This window comes from Pollachius pollachius, assembly GCF_949987615.1.
Source record: "Pollachius pollachius genome assembly, chromosome: 14".
Lineage (NCBI taxonomy): Eukaryota > Metazoa > Chordata > Actinopteri > Gadiformes > Gadidae > Pollachius > Pollachius pollachius.
Window position 1 is genome coordinate 20,981,781 of NC_136947.1, and position 21,007 is coordinate 21,002,787.

Consider the following 21,007-nt stretch of genomic DNA (forward strand, 5'->3'; position numbering starts at 1 on the left):
ATACAAAAACCCTATGGTAGAGCGAGCTCCAGGGGAATACCTGTGCAATGCAAAGCCTCACTGCTTCTACCAACCACAGGTAGTAAGGGCTAAGGGATGGTTAAGCGCTCTGTAAAGTTGACCTTGTGCAAAAGGTGTAAGCCCAGCTCTTCACATAAAGGCCCATAAGTGGTCCAGTTCTACATTCAAAGGAGCACATGCTATCATGAAGCAGCCTCTGGCAACCCTTCCAAACACAAGTCTAGTGAGGCATGAAGTCACTGAGGTAATAACAAAGGGATCTTCCTCTCTCTCACACACTGCCACTTGACAAAAACAAACTCATGAGGAGAGGGGAGCCACATCATAGGGATCACAGAAGGGACTGGGCACATTACAAACTTTAACAGTGATAATCAGAAATTATACATTTGTTGGTCAATGACTCATAGCATAAGTGATGCTTACAGAACAAAGGTTAATAAAAGAATTGCACCACATCTGGATTTAATGCAATGACTAAGGGGACCTCCTTTAAGGAGGATCAAACTGGGAATCCAACACAAGGCAGCGTGGAGACTGATCCGTCTGTACAGAGTACACCAAAAGGTCAACAACAAGAAACTGACTGAACTACCAGGCCCACAATGCCCTGATGACGGACAGTTATACTCCCACTATGCAACCATGGAAACAGAGAAAGAACAACAGCTCAACAACAGGCAAACAAAAATACTTCCAAAACAGGAACAGAATCTGTACAGCTGTAGCGTTTATATCTTCATTCCATTGTGCCATAATACAGCCACCCTGGATTATCAACTCACCCCAGGTTCACGTAGTTCAGAGTGGATAAAGGTGTTCAGTGTTCACCAGAGCAAGGCCTTAACGTGTTGTTGGGGTCTTAGTGTGAGCACACCACGCAGTGTTTCAGCAGCACTTACAGGAGGCTGAAATGCTGCTTAATTAGAACAATTGGTGATCCGCCGTCTAAAGCCAGGTAGTCTGATGAACACTAGCCTGTATTAAATGAGCGGCCCCTTCTCACTGCACAACATCAGCTTCATCTGATGAGGAGGAGAGCAGCACACAAAGCCAGTCAACCACATATTCACAATCTTATTTTTCAAACAAAAAATAAAATATTTTTCTTTTTTTAAATTCTTCTACCACCCCCTAGTGGCAGGAGCCCCACATTTCGCTCAGTGGCCATATGCCGCTAGGACCCTACATATTGGCCCTACATGTTGGCGGTTTCATTTTGATGTAAATGCGATTAGACGGTTTCTCAGTTCCTGGGGCGGGACTTGGGTAGATGCTCTGTTGTAGAGAAAACGCAGTGATATCAACATGAGAAGTTCTAACTGGAGAGACATTGAAAACCGTGAGATGCTGACTATCATGGGAGAGAAGGTGATGCAATTGCATTTAACGCAGATGGGGAAAGATGGTGCGATCTACGAGAAAGTACCAGAGGAACTTTCCTTAGGAGGCTTTTGTCTGCAGTTTGTACCGTTTGTAGCCTACACTCAGATGCATACTCATTCTTGCATGCAGAAATTGAATCATGAAAAAATAAAAACATTTAGAGTACGCAAATTATTCTAAAGAGATCTGCTCTCTCCAGTGAACCATGAAAGCCGGCTCCTTGACGAAGGGGAAAGGCAAGACAGTGAAATTGCAGGGTCTGCCAAGCTGCGACCAAACCAGCTTGGCAGTGTAAAAATTCCTAGAGACAGTTTATCAGAGAGAAAAAAATGAGCGCGAGAGAGAGCCAGAGCGAGAGACAGAGAGAGAGAGAGATTATTTACTCAGAGAACAGAGTATTTTACCCAAAGCTCCCTGGCGGCCAGGCTTTGGGTTCCCTAGAGTCCATCACTGCACATGGCCAAAAAAGCGAAGCTCTCCACTTCCAAACACTGCACGCACGCACGCACGCAGTCGCACGAGCGCACACACGCAGCAGGTAGGTCCAGTGCAAACCAGTCCGGTACCATACCTATCACTGGGGGTCTTTGAGTCCCTTAACCTGCTCCCAGGCTGGAAGGCCTGGTAGAAGGCCATGGATGGGTTCCTGTGCCACCAGATTAAGGAGAGGAAAGAAGGAGGGAAAGAGAGGAGGGGGGGAGAGAATGAATGAATGAGAGGTGAAAGCAAGTGATTGGAGTTGATGCGGTGGTGGGGGTGTGTTGCATGTCGAGAGCACTTCTGGAAAAATTATAATTTTTTATTATTATTATTTCCTTCTTCATCAAACTTCTCACAGGACTATAGATTTAGCAAGAGCTGAGCTTTTGTTACCACAACACTGGTCATTAGACCGAACTGATCAATTAACAATCAGGCAACTGTCTCAAATAATAAGTGCCCTTTTTTCCCACATGAACAGTTTATCACACCTGGAGAGTGACCATATTTCACCACAAAGGGTTTATAGTCGCTTACAGATTATATTAAATTATTACCGATTCAATTAGGAATTACATTCTTTGCCAGGGATGTCAACTCTGTGTGCGTGTGTTAGCTGGGTCAAAGAGACATCCTGAGCAGAGGATTGTGTGTCTTTAAAATAGAGAAGGCAATTTGAAGAAACCAGCCAGAGAAGAGTTAAGGTAGGATCGGTAGAATCGGTAGGAAAGTCCCCCCACTCCCTTCACACCTCGTCCACAGCCACTAAACACACGACTAGACTATAGCTTCAGCCCCTCGTCCGCTTGGCCTTAAGGAGACTCCTGGCAGTGAAGCACGGTGCAGGTACCCAGAAGGGGGTACAAGACCAAAGGGTAAGGCGTAATGCACGCCCTATCCATTGTACGGGTCTGTAAACTGCTAATCAAATCAAATGCATTTATTAAGCACATTTATTAATAAGGTGAGAGGGGGGGGGATCTTCGGTTTTATTTATGTTTTTGTTATAATGCACACCATTTTTTTTTGTTGTGCAGTTCATGAAATAAACAATGAACTAATGCCTGTATGTGAAGTGTGTGTGTGATTGCAGAGACATGGGTGGATTTGCATGCAGCTTAAGGGTAATTGTAGTGTGTTAAGAGACCAATTTAATAGGGCACAAATTTGGGGCAATCCGAGGTCCCTTTGCCTACGTTTGGTGTGATGCTGAAGCCTGCTGTCCCCTGTGCAACGAGAGTCGACAGTATTACGCACACTCAGTGTACAATACTGTTGGCTCTGCGCGCTCATTGCGCTCTCGTTATGCCACCACAGAGGCATATCAACCGTTTTGCTTCAGCCACTCAACGTGCTATTGTCCGGTGTCACAAAACGACTGCCCCCATTCCGAGTGATCGATGCTGAAACAAACGTTACGTTTTAAGCTCATGCTTAAAACGTACGTGAACGACTTCATGCCTGTCTACGCTGTCTAACTCGTGCATGTTGCAGAAAATGTGCAACATCGGAATTCGGTGTAACAGCCGTTGCCGTTGGACATGGCCAAAACCTGCTTTGTACACATGCCTTCATGCATCAGAGTCGGACGGGTATCCAACTAACTTATTTCTGCTCGCTCTCCTTGCTTGACCGCAATCTAGCATCAAGGATTGATGGCTCTTCCTTGGGTCCCCGGTTGTTAACAGAGAACTTCATACATTGAATTTTGCAGCTGAATTGGCATGTTTAATTTGGGGACGTTGCAAATATTTACTGAGTTTTGCATATAGAATTTTCCTACGTAGAATATTAGATTTTGAATTTGTGAACACGGTGAAAAATATTTGTTTCAAATTGAAAGAGTTAAATTCAGATGCAAAAAATTCAGATACTTTATTTCAATGTATAAATGCTTGAAGTGCTTAAAATTCAATTGCTTACATTTTCAAAAAACGATGACACATTTACTTCCACACAACACTAGCTCTGAGATGAGAGAAAGTTGACTGACACTCTTCATAAGTGCTGGAAGACTCAACTTTGAATGATTCACAACAGACAAAATATTTGAGAAAGTACAAATAACAATTGTAATACAATGTTACATAAACAAAAATGTAATTAAAGTCGCAATGTGTATATCAACTAGCTTGTAGCTTAAAACACAGCCACAGTGGACATAACCTGGAGTTCTGAAAGTGTCCCGCCTACTAACTGGGTGAGGCTGGGTCTTACACATCGAGGACTGATCTAAAGGACTGATTATTTTGGCATTATTTGAGCGACAGGGATGACGTAGCTTTGGGTTGGTGTTGACAGGTGACTCCATTGGTGAGAGCCCCCAGAGGCCTAGTGTGGCCTATTGCAGATACACACACACACACACACACACACACACACACACACACACACACACACACACACACACACACACAGACACACACACACACACACCTAGCAGGAGTAAAGGGGTGGATTTACAACATCTGTGAGAATATTAACACACGGCCTCTTCCTAGAAATCTTGGTTCTAGATAAAGGGGGGGGGGTTCAAATCCTTAGGCCCATGTACACATGGGCCTACATCAATCTGCGATTGGTTCCACCCGAGCAGTAACCCTGATGATATTCATTCAAACCCTGTCTTTGTGAATGACTCGTCAATGTTGTGCAGCAGCAGCCAGCAACAGCTAAAAGATGCAGTCTTCCTCTCAAACTGGGTGGTAGAAGGAAGAGGAGGAAGGGATGGAGAAAATGGATTGCATGTAAACACCTCCATATCCACAGGCTGGCAAGACCCGTTTATTTTTCCATCCTCTCCAATTGCTAGGTCTGTAGTCAACCAAAGGAAATCTTTGTAGACTGTGTGTGTGACGTCAGCGAGAGCGTGCGGTAGTGTGCATGTCTGTTTAGTGAAGTAATGAACGAGTCCGGTTGTGTGTAAGAATAAAGTACCCAGCCTGTCAAGAATCGGTGGCCGCTACATTCCGACCATATTCCGACCTATAAGCAGACCCACTGTCGGTCAAAGTGAAGGGTGTTGCACCCGAGACAGCATCGGCCCTGGAGGGAACGTCTCCCCTGTGGAGGCGGAGCGCAAGAGGGTATACGTGCTCCAATAGTGCAAGATAAAAATAGAGCACATTCATTTGAATGATTTTAGCTTGTGTGTGATTTATCGCGGGCACGGGCTGGGTAACGGGCCAAATATTAACGGGTCCGGGCGGGTGCGGATTTCATTTTGACATTATCACGGGTGACGGCGCGGATCTGGTGCTGGACTTTGTGGGTGCAGGTCTCAAAAAATGGGTTGGTTGGGCCGCATTTGCCATGTCACCATCATGGACAGCATCGTAGCTCAACTGACGTGGGAAACCATCTGACTTAACACATCTATGGATCTACCATGCGACTGTTTGGGCTACAATTCCTTTAGAGATACTTTCTCGTGCAGACCCAACCAACGCGCCCAAATGCTGCCACACCAACTCTGCTTTCCGATATTTCAAATAGCCTTATTTCAAATAGCCGAAGCCAGAGTCCTGCACTGGTCCATTGTTTGAGACCCGCCCCCGCCCGCAAAGATCAGCACCAGATCCGCCCCATCACCCGTGATAATATCAAAATGAAATCCACGCGGAGCTGTTAATATTTGGCCCGTTACCCAACCCGTGCCCGCCATAAATCACACACAAGCTAAAATCCATCAAATGTATGTGCTTTATTTTTAACTTGCACTATTGGAGCACGCTTACCCTCTTGCGCTCCGCCTCCAACTATGAGATGGTTAGTGTTACAACTTTCCTGCTGTCGGCTCCCAGACCGTAGTCGAGGAGCACAGGGGAGACGTTCCCTCCAGGGCCGAAGCTCTCTCGGGGGCAACACCCTTCACTTTGACCGGCAATGTAGCGGCCACCGATTCTTGACAGGCTGGGTACTTTATCCTTCTATTCTATTCTTCACAATAACCCCCAAAAAATAATAATTAAATATTAATTAATCTGCCATTAGAAATGCCAATACCGATAGTTTAGGGCTGGGCGATATGACGATATATATCGTGTGACGATATAAAAACGTCTATCGTTTCATATGATGCTCTATCGTTTATATCGTCTTGCCGCAAATCACACTCTTTACGGTAATATTTTTCGTCATTTGGACGACGCTTTACATTCTTCCACAAGGCACATGAAGGCAACACAAACAAACATGGAGGAGAGTGACTCCGACGACCAGGCCAGCCAAGACAAAGTGAGCTTGTACCTAAAAGAGGGGCTACTTCTATCGCATGGACGTGGTTTGGGTTTGAAAAGTAGGACACGGACCAGAAAAACGTACTTTGTAAAGTATGCCGCAAACCGGTCCCCTGACCAGACTCAAACACCACCAACCTATTTTACCACCTACGAAAGAATCACGACAAACAGTATGGAGAGTCTACAGATGCAATCCAAAAAAATCGTTGTCGAGTGCTCAAAACAAACGCCAGACCGTACAAGAAGCTTTTGCCCGCGGCACACCATATGACAAAGATTCCCGACGATGGAAGGAGATAACGGCTGCCATTGCAATTTACATCTGCAAAGACATGGCCACAATTTACATGGTCGAGAAACAGGGGTTTCGTGAGTTGGTGCGAACACTCGACCCAAGGTACACAATGCCAAGCCAAAAATACTTCACTCGAGTCCAGTTGCCTCATTTATATCAAGAGTGTCGGGCCAAAGTAGAGGAGGAAATCCACAAGGTATTGTACTACGCTATAACAACAGATATGTGATCGAGCCGAACGACACATCCCTATATGAGCCTGACGATACACTTTGTTCGAGACTGGACACTCTGCAGTCGGTGTTTACAGACAAGCTATTTCCCAGATGACAACACGGGTGAAATTATAGCCAGAGGTCTCAGGGAAGCTCTTGAGTCGTGGGGACTGCGTGAGGATCACCTAGTCTGTGTCACCACGGATAACGCCACAAACCAACCACTATTTTAATTTAAAAATTATATTTTATTGTTACTGTATTTTATAGAGGTGTGCACTAGGGGGTGGGAAAAATCATGACTTGATTGTTTACAAAGTCAGGGGGAGTATTCTGAATTTTAAGCTTTTAAACTGGCTTTTAAATGCTCAGAAACTCAACTGCAGACAGTTTACCATGTATGGCTGTTACTATAAAAATTCTTATTCTTGCTGAAATATATTTTTACATTGTTTTAGACACTCACCAATGGCTAGATGAAGACGGTGACCAAAACATTGTAAGCTGTACAGTCATTCAGCCGAAGTGCAAGGATGTTGTTTGTGGCGTTATCCGTGGTGACAGTCGAGGTGATCCTCACGCAGTCCCCGCGACTGCGTGAGGATCTTTTTGGTTGGTTTTAATATTTTTGAAACCAACCAAAAAAGTGTTTTCTATTTACCTTTTTATACATTCATATTTTATATTTTGTTGCATGCATAATTTGCACAAAGTTTCTAAATAAAAAGGAGAAAAATAATCATGAGTAAGTTATCTTTATTTGTAGAGTATATAATTCAAAATGTAATACGAAATAGGCTGTTCCATGTGATCATTTTATATAAACTATTTATTTTTCATTGAATTTACAGAAAATGTGCTATATCGTGATATATATCGTTATCGGGATATGAATGACCTATATCGGGATATGATATTTTGGTCATATCGTCCAGCCCTACGATAGTTTGGAAAATGCCTAATATCGGCCGATAATATAGGCTCGCCGATAAATCGGTCGGGCTATATCTGAGATCTGACTCGGCTCCCCAGACCTTCTTTCCTGTAAGGCGGGTCAGACGAGCCCCGGAACGCCACGCTGCGTAGGAGATAGACCACACACACTGGGAGATTTGATTCAAGGTTTTGTTCCGTGCATAATAGGATGGCTGCAAGTCGACAAACCGATGGATCAACCGACCGGAACTTGATCAACCTACCAAGAGCAATGGTCAACGGACTAGTTCTGGACCATGACTGGACCCAACCCAGCAGACTGGTTCTGGACCAGGACTTAACCCAACGGACTGGCTCTAGACCATGACAGAAACACCCTTTCATGCCTTCTCACTGGAAGGGGGCCTGGGCACCTGGGGGGCCGTGAGACCTGTGATGGTTGGCAAGATGCCAATTTGATGTCAGGGTCGGGTGCGCCTTAACCCATTCAGACTGGATCACGCATCTGTGCGTATTTACCATTAATGCCGGCAAACGCGTCTGTGTCATTTGGAGCGGTGTCTTCTTTTCCGAGGCATGTGGCCAATTATATGCACTGTGATTGGCTGAAATACTCTTGGGGTGAGTGACAGAGATTTGTGATTGACTAATAAAATGCTCTGTAATTGGTCGAAATAAGCATACACGACACGTGGAGACACTTTTGGTTCGAAATTGTAAGCACCGTGCGAGCGATCCGTCATGGCTGACTCAAGTGAAGGAAGTGATATTGACGAAGTAATTAATTCGGATTTTAATGAAATTATGCAGGATGACACAGGACCAGATTTAAATGATATCCCAGATGATGTAGATGTACCAGCCGATCACGTAGTAAGAGAGCAGTGGATCCAAGCAATGTTTCGAGAGGGAGAGGAGGAAAGGCGGGATTTCGGTGGCTTCCAAGAAGAATGGAAAACAGCCAACTTTCACTCACGTGAGAAGATCCCGTATAATCGCGAACCAGGCGCCAAGATAGAACTTCGTGATGTTGTTACACCAATGCAGGTATTCTCCCATACTTTCACGGAAGAGTTGTGGATGCGACTTGTAACAGAAACAAATCTGTATGCGGATCAAACACGGAGCGCAACTCCATCAAACAGCAAGTGGGTACCCGTCACAGTTAAAGAAATGAAGACCTTCGTAGGACTAACCCTTTTTGCCATGGGAATCCTAACACTGCCATCACGCAGAGATTTCTGGCGTCAGAAGAAGTGGCTTTTTCGAACGACCATCCCCCAAGCCATTTCAAGAGACAGATTTGACATCATCTGGAGGTAGGCTAATAATACTATCAATATCAATGACAAGAATAATTTATTATACTGATTGTGGAGATGGCTAGCCTACTAGCTTTTTGTAATGATGATGGGAATGTTACATGATATGATTGCAACAATGATGGCAATGGCAATAATGATTTGTTGCTTATACTAATGCCAATAAATAAATGTCTAAAGATGATGATTGATAATTGATGATTATGGATAACAATAAAAATGTAACATGATGCAAAAGACAATGCTAGCTTATGATGGATGACAGTAATAATGTCTGATGATAGATAATACATAAAACATGCATAAATACAAATGAAAATTATACCTCATGATGGATGACAGTAATAATTATGATGTTTGATGAACGGATAAAGTAATTAAACAAACACATGACAATGAAAGCTCATGATAATAATATTTTGTGTAATTCACTGTCCAACTTGCTATGTGTATTTTCAGTATCTCCACCTGCAAGACAACAAAAGCAATGATGTGAACCGCTCCGACAAGCTTTGGAAAGTCAGATGGTACCTCGACTACCTGAAAGATCGATTCCAGGAATTGTATGAAGTGGATGGGTTTGTGAGTGTCGACGAAAGTATGGTGAAATTCAAAGGGAGACTTGCTTTCCGACAATATCTTCCTCTGAAACCTACCAAGTGGGGCATCAAGGTGTGGGTTATGGCTGAGAGCTCCACCGGGTATGTATCAAACTTCCAAGTCTACACCGGACATGAGGGAGGGAGTAGTGAAAAGTGCCTTGCACACCGCATAGTGATGGATCTGGCTGGACCATACTTCGGGTCCCATCTCTCCTTTTTTATGGATAACTTTTATTCTGGGGTGCCGCTTTTTGAAGATTTGAAGGCTCATGGTCTGAATGTGTGTGGCACTGTTCGATCAAACAGAAAGGGAATCCCCCCAAAACCGTCTGCCATGGATGAGCATCGGTACCAAGGGTCTCAGAAGGATGACCTGACCTTCTGTGCTTGGCAGGATACAAAGGTTGTTTTGGTACTGTCAAACTACCATGAGCCCATGGCAGAAGGGTCTGTCAGGAGAACACAGGGAGAAGACATCCAGAGAGAGGTCAGAGTGCCAGCGTGCATCTGTGATTATCAGAAGCACATGAAGGGGGTCGATCTACTGGATCAGATGGTAAGCTATTATCAGTTCCAGCACCGGTCCAAGAAATGGTGGCGGAGGCTTTTTTTCTTTTTCCTGTCAGTCAGCTGCTACAATTCTTACATTGCTGCAAAGAGTGCTGGAGCCTACAAGGGTGGCTACAAAGAGTGGCAGGAGGACCTTGCACATGAACTTGTCACCCCTGTGACAGCAAAGAGTGCTACTCAGTGCACTGCAGCACCTGTGACAGCCTCAGCCGAGCACGACTGGGAAAAGATCTTTGAGAAGAGAAAGATCTGCAGGGAATGTTCAGTGCTTTGGAAAGCATCACCGCAGCACTCGACAGTAAATGACGAGTTGTGTTGAGACTTGAGACTGTACTGTTCTGTTAATCTGTACACTCACCACCAAGTTATGATTATATGGTTATTAAATTAAAATTGAAGTTATTAAGTAAAGAAGAAGTAACCCTCTGTTTTGTTTTGGTTTTGTTCTATATCTGTGTTTCAGTGATGATCACTTGTCACTTTGGTACCTCAAACGTATGAAATAAAAGCAGATATGTATTGATTTTCAATATGTTCTTGATGTTTTTGATGTTTATTGATTTTTTAAAAATATGCAGTTGAAGATTATGGCCAAGCAAGTCAGTCAGGTTGACAGCCAAAGAAGTAATCTCTCAAATGCCTTTTATCTCATGTTTTTATCTGCTATAGAGCCTGAGAAATTAAGGTTTTAGTAGGCGTTGACAAATTTTGAATATTGTCCTGAAAACCCTCAGGTTTTGAGAGGGGGTTTACAGAAAAGTACTTTGGCATAAAAAGGCCTTTTTTAGCAGGCGTTTTAGGCCTAAATGGGTTAATGAGCCTGCTAACTGAGTATGCCTTCTATCAGTAATGGGTACCTCATTTTTCTTGGAGGTTGGACTGAGACAGAGTGTGGGGGGGAACAGCATCAGAAGGATTTAAAGAAAAGAGGGTGGATGGGTAAACTAGTAAACTAATGGTGCCGGCCGATGGAACCGAGTGCATCCAACACATGGCAGCACAGAGGCTCCTCCGAAAGGCTAATAGCTATACTAGCTCTCTCCTGGTAAGACCGGGAAAGGGTGGCAGCAGCCACGTGGAAACCAAGTTGGAATATATGCATTTCTACTAGGGATGGGTCAGAATATTTAATTATTCGATTATTGGTTCCCGAGGGTCAAAATCGATTTTTAACATTTGGACCGTTAACATTTTTTCCCATTCACATATAAAGTTTTTCACAAGCCATAACTTTGTTTCCCTGGTAACGCCTGAGGGTTTGACTAATACAGTAGGGGGATTATTTGTTCATCAACACGACGGATGCGCTCGCAGAATGTTTGATTGACCGGTTGCCATGGTTATCTCTGTGTGGTTAATTTGCAGTTGCGGTTAATTAGCGATGTTGTCAGCTTACTGTTACATTAAACTGTAATCAGAAAACGCGGCTATATGCCACATGGTATAAAGGCTGGGACAAATTATAAATATGTACACTTTATGTTGAAAGTATAGACCGTCCCGATTCTTATTGAAATGAATGGCGCGGTGATTATTCTTCAAAACGAGAGCTGTTAAATTGTGGGAAAATGAATTAAACTGTAATCAGACAACGCGGTTATATGCTATAGACCCTAGAGAATCTGTTGTATAAAGGCTGGGACGAATTTCAAATTATAAATATGTACACTTTATGTTGAAAGTATAGACCATCGCGATTCCCATTGAAACGAATGCCGCAGTGATTATTCTTCAAAACGAGACCTGGTAAATTGTGAAAAATGAATTAAACTGTAATCGGACAACACGGTTATATGCTATAGACCCTAGAGTATCTGTGGTATAAAGGCTGGGATGACCTTAGCTACGACGTGGCAACGGGAGGTGTTCTAGTCCGCTCAGCTATGAGCCAGACAGCTAACCTTATGCATTGTACATATTTATAATTCGAAATTCGTTCCAGCCTTTATACAACAGATACTCTAGGGTCTATAGCATATAACCGCGTTGTCTGATTGCAGTTTAATTCATTTTTCACAATTTACCAGCTCTCGTTTTGAAGACCGAATCACTGCACCATTCTTTTCAATTGGATTTGTGACGGTCTATAGTTTCGACATAAAGTGTACATATTTATAATTTGAAATTCGTCCAAGCCTTTATACCACAGATACTATAGTGTCTATTGCATATAACCGCCATTGTGGTCGGCTTAGCTCAGGAGTTAGAGCAGAAAGGTTGCTAGTTCAATCCCCAGCTCCTCCTAGCTGATGTTTGTGTCCCTGAGCAAGACACCTAACCCTAACTGCTCCTGACGAGCTGGCTGTCGCTTTGCATGGTTGACTCTGCCGTCGGTGTGTATTAACCGATGTAAGTCGCTTTGGATAAAAGCGTCTGCTAAATGCCGTAGTTGTGGTTGTTTTTTTTCATTTAATATATTAAGTAATTTCTTTCCGACGATCCATGGCTGCCTTTGTGAATGTCGGCACACATCGAATAATCGATTATTCGTTCATACCAGAGATGGGACAAAGTCACTGTTTGGCAAGTCCCAAGCAAGTCCCAAGTCTAAGCAGTCAAGTCCAAGTCGAGTCCAAGTCAAAGTCACACCAAAGCCAAGTCGAGTCCAAGTCCAAGTCACAAACTTTTTCAAGTCTTGAACAAGTCATCATGTATTTTTACTTAATGTCATTATTAGGCTATTGATCATAATTTCAACATATCACTCTAATGTACAGTCATTTCTTATCAACAGTTATAATATGTTCATTGTTTCTGTCTTCAAAAGTGTTAGGATATGCACATGCGGTGAAATTGTATGTTTTTAAAAGTAGCCCAATAGCGTGGGAAAACCGCCGTTTTGATATTATTGAAGTGTAGATTTGTCTTCGCTCGCTGTTTTTTTTCCATCTTGACGGAAGTGAATGCGTCTTGGGTGTCTAGCCCTCTAGGCGGGAAACAGGTTAGATATCTAAAACAATAAATGTTTTTGACTCAAGACATGTCGAGTCATTACAAGTCAAAGAGGCAAAGTCCGAGTCAAGTCTCAAGTCAATAGCAGTCAAGTCTAAGTCGAGTCGCAAGTCATGCGTAATTTTGTCAAGTCGAGTCTGAAGTCATCAAAATCATGACTCGAGTCTGACTCGAGGCCAAGTCATGTGACTCGAGGCCACATCTCTGGTTCATACCACCCACTGATTATTCGACCATGAAAAATTTGAGCTATTCACATCCCTAATTTCTACACCCCTTTATTATTGGCATTTAAAATAAAATTAAAACACAGCTTACTAAACTTCGAAAGCACAAAGATAGTGCAACAGCAGGGAGGAGAGTTTAAACAACCCTAACTAACAGGTTGCAGAACATGGAGCCAGATCAGAGGGTGCGGTGATGACGGAGGAGATAATCCCTGCATGGACACACAGCGAAGCAGCAGCTCTCGGAGCAAATGCCCCTCCTCTCTGAACCGGCCGGTGAGGGATAGGGGATGAAGACTAGTCAGGGAGGTTATTGATCAAACACACGTTGCATGAAGCGAGCTTGAACACTTGGGACAGGCAAATGGAACGTCAACAATTCAACTACTCTGCAAGGCCTTCATTGGAGGAAGATACATTCTTACAAATGTTGCCTCAGTGGGATACAGATATAGATATGGTGTCATCCCAACAGTATGGTATCGAGAGAGTATTAGTTGTACATTGTATGCATCACAAAGTCAACACCTTATTAACAAGAGCGCCTATCAACACTTCCTCTGAGTCTGAACACATCTGTAACGCCTTGCTTGGCCCGTCACTCAGGCCCCAGCTAAGAAAACAAACCTGAAGACCCACTGAGGCCCTCACCCAGGAGGAACATCAGGTAGGCCTATCACCTGCAACACCAGGAAGGCCTACCGCCTACCACACCAGATAGACCTACCACCTGCCACAATATGCATGTAGGCAATATGCATACAGTTGGTTGAATACAATGACCTGTTTTCGAGAGAAGTTGGTTTTGGCAAAAGCTGGGGGAAAACCAAATACAAGTGAGTTATTGCGTGATCAAGACTCTGAAGGTATCGCTCTCTGGCATGACTCGAAAAGATAACTTTCTTTTTACCAGCAGAGATTGAACTCCACGCGGCGGCCAATGAAGTAGGAGTGAAGTAGAGTGTCACTGAGAAATACGCTCAATCCCCACTTACGTGTGTGAGAGAGAGAGAGAGAGAGAGAGAGCGAGAGAGAGCATGATGTAGCGACACGCCCCAGTGACAGGTCTCTTATCTGCAGCATGGAGCAACGGTGGTAATACCACTGCTGACTCTCTGATAGGACCCTGCTGTCGTAACAGAGCCCTCTCTAATCAGCACTAGCAGTACACAAGTGACAAATAACACAATCCTGACTACAAAAATTGTTATAATATATATAAATATATAAATCATTTAATAGCCATCATTTGATATAAAAAAAATATTCTGTTGCATTTTCAAAAATGTTTTGCATCCACAATGTTTTCAGAACCATCCTCATCCACACGGAATGCAACGTGGAGCTAAAATTGTACACCCTTACAGTAAGTATGCCAGGCAAGTAGGTAGTTTTCAGCTCAAGTATGAAAAAAAAAAAAAAAAAAGAAAACCCAAAGGCTGCATAAAACAGCTTCTACTCCATCCTTGTCGTCATGATTTTTAAAGAGCTACGGTAAAAGCTAGGTTTTCAAAATTCAAAAGAAGGATGGTATTAAAAGCCTCCATTTAGTAGTAGTTTCTAGCAATTTACACATATGTCTGTGTACAGCCACTGTCCGCTCTGTTTGTACTATACAGCTTAAGGGATACAATAGCCAATATCTGTTCTGATATTATATTTTTGGCCTAAAAGACTGTCAAACCACATAACCGGATATTGAGGAGGAAAAATACTGTTCCTGGGGTCATTATATGACTTGTCTGCCACTGGACGGTCCACCAATGGGTCAGCCACTAACCACTGGCCAACAAAATACCTCAACAACAATATGCATTGCAAAGCTGTTATTTGGAAACATTTAACTATCTATCCTTCCTGAAACATCCAAAAGTTCATAACATCATATAAAAAGGTATAAATAAGGGGGGATTAGATAATGATAAGAAAACGAGTACACCTTTGCACCCCTTTTTCTGAGCAGTAAGCATGCCTTGATTTACCTGACAAATAGTCAACGAATATCCAGGGCCATTCAATAGGGATTGACCCATGGGATATAATATCCAACGCAGCTGTTTGGGAAAAGGAAGCTGGTTTTCCATGTGCCATATGAAATGTATGTGGCTTTTGACAACGTATGATATATTCCCTTTGATATGATTTTTTTTTTTTATTACTTCTGGTGTAAGGCTGACATCCGATGGTCATCCTGCATCACTGAAACAATGGTCCTTTATCTTTGGACAAAGTTCGATGTGGTTAAGCTTCAGAATACAGTTAGCAGCCATAGGCCCCTTTGTAGACACTTCCACTAAAGAACCACCACAGATAAAACCATGACTTCAGTCTTGTCACATGCTCAGAAACAATAGGACTTTGATAATACAACCACAATGGAAATTCTTTTGTTTACGACTGCAGAGCTTCCCCGTGAAAAATTAACAACATGAGATAAACGAAGTGACAAAAAAAATGGAAGCACCTGGTTAGGATATTTTCTGGGGAAAAGCCAGGTTAATGGCTATGGCAGGTTTATTATAGCATGAACATGGAAACGATCAGGAATTGAAAAGTACTTTACTTTTCCACTTTCCCCGTAAGCCAAGCCCATCACAGAACGACATAAAATCAAAGGGATTGGAAGACAAGCCTGTTTCAAAGATCAGCAATAGACAGAAGTCTTTAAAAACCTAGAAAACATGAAAAGCTAAGTTAGATCTTGCCACCACGGCAAGGAAGCGTTGCCATCTGAAAATCCAATGCAGATCCACTACCGTACATGAGACATTTAGTTGATATCACTTGAGAAACGCATTAAACGGTAAATGCTGGCTAATATAGCTCCATAATCGCCCTCTCAAATGACAAGAAGCACCAGAGAGGAAGGTAGAAATGATAAGAATGTCTCTTTAGGTTTCAGGAAATATGCCAACCAATTAAAAAGGTCATGCACACGTTGGCCAAGACGTATGCGCCTAAGACTAGTGCTGAGTCAGCCCGGTGCTCAGCTACCCTCAAGCAGAGCACCAGAGATTTCCTGTTTGGAGCCAAGGCCATCGTCTTAAGAAAGTAACTGCAACAGCCAAAAGTAGGGAGAGAATGGGGGGGGGGGGGGGTAGATAAGCCTACACGATAGCAGACCCCCTCACACACACAAACACCAACTAAAATAGAAGTTTGTTTGCGTGATCAACGGTTTCAGTTGATGAACACTTCCCACTCAACAGGGGCAGAGTAACGTATCGCATGTATTGCCTTAACATTCACTTTGTGCCCCAGCAGGATATATCATTTGTTTCCATATTAAAATAAACCCCTGCATCAAGTTCAGCACCTAAATATAAAACTTAACATAACAATTGCGTGTAAATGGGCTTGTGCAACTTCCACAACATGCAAAGTTCCCGACATATCTAATGAGAAGAAGGTATCAATTGGATGTATTGAACTTTCGTTAATGTATTTATCCATTGATTAAACATACAACAAAGTTTATGATCTCAGTGTCAGAAGTGTGTGATGACAATGTTTACACCATGTTGACCAAAACCTTGAAGTAGTTTACTTTCTTCATAACAAAGTTATCAGTGGATATATCTACTGCTGTGAATCCCCAGGCACTGGGCAGATTGGGTCACTTTGTGGTCGTACCTGTCCTCTTCCCCGTCCACGGGTAAGGGAATCCCAAACAGACTGCGGACCGTGGGGCTGGAGAGATGCAGGCTCTCTGGGATCAGAGGCTTCATCAGGTCCTTCCCAGGGACCAGGGCCCCGAAGACCCCGAAGGCTCCCAGTTGACCGCGGGAGAACTGGGCCTGCTTGGCCATCAGCAGACTGGAGGTCATCAGGTTTGGCATGGCTGCACTTGAGGCACTGGGTGCGCCCGCGGGCACTGCGGTGGGCACACTGGAACTTGCGGCAGGCACATTTTGGCCACCAGATGGTGCGTGCTCGAGGTTGTGTGGCTGAAGCTGACCGGGGCTGGCGTACTGACCACCAGCCTGCTGAAGGGCGGACCCCTTCAGCAGCAGGGAGCCCCCCGCCCCGCCGGGGGGCGGCGGCAGGCGGCTTGGCGCGGTCAGGACAGGTAAAGGGCCTCCTCCCCCTGGACCAGCCATCTCCCCACTTTGCCCAGAAGCAGAGGTCCGTCCCAGCGTTTGGGTTATGATGGGAGAGGGGCCTTGTCTCCCAGACTGGGCCAGTGTCAGAGAGGTGGGGGGAGCTTCCTGCATGGGAGACACATGTAGTTGCTGTTGTTGGTGGTAGTATTCTGTCTGACTGGAGGTTGCAGCAGATCCCTGCCCGGCCGGTTGACTGAAGGCAGTCTTCTGCATGTTGATACCAACTTGAGACAGGCTGCTGTGTCCGACAGACGGTTGGAGAAGGCCGACGGCAGGCTGCTGCGGGGAGGAGACAGCTATGGACTTGATACTGCTGGAGAAGGCGTTCTGGGAGGCCGTCCCCCCGGGCTGCTCGGTGGCGTAGGCAGCCTGGTGCATCTGCTGCTGCAGAGCATCCAACGTCTGCATGCGAGATGCCGGGAGCGATAACATCATGTCCGCCAAGGAGCCCAACCCCTGACCAAAGTTTGTTGCCGGGGTAACGGCAGAGCCACCCATGTGGCCGAGCCCGCTGTCCCTGTCGACACTGGGGTCGGGCGCAGCGTTTGCGTGTCGGATGTTATCGACAGACCGACCCATCACGGAGCCCTCTGAATCCTTTTCGTAGAACTCTGTACATGTCCATCTGCCTCTTCGGAAGGGCTCTCCAGTACCATGGTCCAGTTTAATGACCCTGAAGCGTGAACTGCAGCTCACTGTAGCTGTGGTAGAGGAAGGAGTGGAATAAGTCACCGGTGCTGCATGGGACACGTTGACTGACAGGCTGGGAGGCCCACCACCAACACTCACCCCAGGGGGAAGGTGTTGCTGCTGCACGGGGCCTGGCTGAGTGACAAGGGCAGACATCAACGCAGCCCCCGGATCATGCCCTTGCTGACTACTCGAAGCAGAGCCTGCATATCCTACATTTCGAGAGCCTCCGTTAGGGTTGTTTGGTAATGCAGACAACTGATTAACTTGAGGTATATGTTGCGGTACCATGACGCCAGGTGCCTCAGTCTCTCCGACGTTATTGATTGCTTCCTCTGATGAACTTCTGTCGCACACTGGCTCATAATCCGCTCGTGACACGTCGAATATTTCCGATGAGCCGTCCTCGGTCCGCGCCTCGTCCGGGTCGTCCAGGCTCTCCGTGTCGTCGGTGGCGCTGCTGGCCGCCACTTGGGCCTGCGTCACGCTGGTGATCTGGAAACAACTCTTTTTCTTGGCCGGCATTTTCGACATGTTTGCGGACTGTTAACAACTCCCTTATGGTTATCCGTCAAAATGCGCTTAATCAGCCTAGAACTGAGTCGATTAGATCGGGTTTCACGTTCGCATTTATACAGAATTAACAAGTAAACTGCAATCAATACGAATCTGCGCCATCCTCCTCCTTTTTCTAAGTCTCCTGTTGCATTTTATGAGCGCGTAAAATAGACTGCTAGATCGTGTACAGCATCCTGGAGCTTTAGCTGTTAACAGTAATACCTTACAAGGGTTTGCGACAAAAGTTTAGTTCACTCCACAGACCGGGTCCCGGAGTTGTCACCGCGCCGCCCTGCAACGGGAGCTACTGGAGGCTGAGGCTGGCTGAGGGGGCGCAGCCCTCCGTCACCGAGCGACTGGAGGCTGAGGCGTGCCGACTGGAGGCTGAGGCGGGCCGCAGCGGACTGAGGGGCCGCAGCGAAGCTACTGGAGGCTGAGGCGGAATGAGGGACCGCAGCGGACTGAGGTGGGCCGCAGCCCTCCGCTCCCCGAGCTACTAGCGGACTGAGGGGCTCTAACACTCCCCCTACGTCGGAACAAGTATGGAAGACATCTTCTACAAACAAGTCTTCTTCACCAACTTGGTTAGCATCCTTGTGTTCGTTTAGTAGTCACGCCAGCCTAGAAGGCAAGTCCCTTATGAGTGTTCAAAATGTCTTAAATGTTATACTTTTGGACAACTGGAATCCTTGCAGCGCTTCCCTTCCTCGCTCTGACAAGATGGCTCTGTGTGCGCCGCGCTGCATGCTGGGTACAGCGAGCAACAATACGTAGAATGAGATCGAGAATAGGATGCAGTCACTGTGTGCAGTGCACCGCCCATCCACACACGCACACACACACACACACACACACACACACACACACACACACACACACACACACACACACACACACACACACACACACACACACACACACACACACACGCTCATATATTGAAATAGTAGACTTAATTATTGCGCTTTCCTAAATGGAAGAATAACACTGCGTATTAATAAAAACGCACACACACACACACACTTTGCATTAAAGTTGCACATCAAGCCCGTAATCGCAGTTCAAATCTCATATGAGCTCAGAGCCCTCATGAGCGGGTTAAATGTTCAAGTTTAGCCAAAACCGAATGGGAAAAGCAAGAGACCATGAACAGTTACAAATAAAGAACAAACAGAAGGACCCCTTCATACAGGAACGGCTAGGCGTCTGATAGAGGCTGGCCATGTAGGAAACAACACAAAACATTATATTGCAAACTGCTTTGTTCACTCATTTTTAGCTATTACAGTATGTTGAATTAACGTTGTTGGGCATCTCCTATTTAGCACTTGAGTACCACCAAAAGGCATACAATAAATTGAATAAAAATAATCTATCAATGTTGTTATTCAGATTCCTATACTCTGCACTTTGTCCAGTGGATTTTTTTTAAAACCTGCTTGTGCAGCACTTAAACTTAATTATAGCATGAACTTAAAGGTTTATGAGGTTTTCTAACATTAATATGAGTTCCCCTAGCCTGCCTATGGTCCCCTAGTAGCTAGAAATGGCGTTTGGTGTAAAACAAGCACTAGGTATCCTGCTCTGCCTTTGAAAAAACAAAGCTCAGACACGCGCTGCCCACTGCCCGCTGCCCACTGCCCGCTGCCCGGCTTCTTGTGGACAAATGTAGTTGATTTCTGTGTTAAACTGAGAAAAAGGAGTGAAAGAACGGAACCCTATAATGTTCAGCTAACTGTTAGGCGTGCATCTGTGAACTTATGTATTGTAATTCATTGTATGATTCATAGTTTTAGAGTTAGGATAAGGTATCTTAAGGTAATTTACATTTCCTACAGGGAAAATACTACATCAGGGGTAGTATTTTTTCAATCGATTTTCAGGTTACAAATGTCAGGGAATGTTGTTAGCAGATACGGCCCATCAGGATAATAGCAGGAGAATATCAGGATTTACACGTATTTGTGAAAGTAGCTATAGAGAGGTTTACAACTTAAGGGGCCAATTTAAAGTCAGCTCAGTAACTGGGGTTCATCTCAGGATCTGCAAATTTGGTAACTACATTAATACAGCGTTTAACATGTAGCTTTAATTGTGACAATAATTTGTTAACCTTAATGTATAAGTGAACTGAGAAATAGTATGTGGTCAATGAATATGGAGAGATAACAGCTTCAGTGGTCACCGGTCGCCCTAGGAACAGCTCTGATGTAATCATGAGATAAGAGGCTCCTAGCAGAGGGATATCAGGAGGTGTAATAAATGACTCACGGGATTCCCTTGTAACAGGGCCCTTATGGTGTGAACCAGATGCCTCGGACACCAGCCTTCCGATTTGCAGCTGTGACTTAATTTCCGGTCTCGGAGAACTTATAAGCGTTCCCGTTCGTCTTTGTGATTGTGTCATGA

General features: G+C 44.7%; 1 protein-coding gene across 1 annotated transcript in view; it reads right to left on the reverse strand.

Annotated features, from left to right (window-relative positions):
• Positions 1 to 19,312, reverse strand: part of LOC307085437 (TSC22 domain family protein 2-like) — a 33,889-nt gene extending 14,577 nt beyond the window's left edge. Inside the window, exon 1 of the mRNA XM_079750231.1 lies at positions 16,881 to 19,312. Within this exon, the coding sequence (XP_079606357.1) occupies positions 16,881 to 18,574 (1,694 nt within the window). The 5' untranslated portion in view covers positions 18,575 to 19,312. The remainder of the gene's footprint in view (positions 1 to 16,880) is intronic.
• Between the last annotated feature and the right edge of the window lie 1,695 nt (positions 19,313 to 21,007).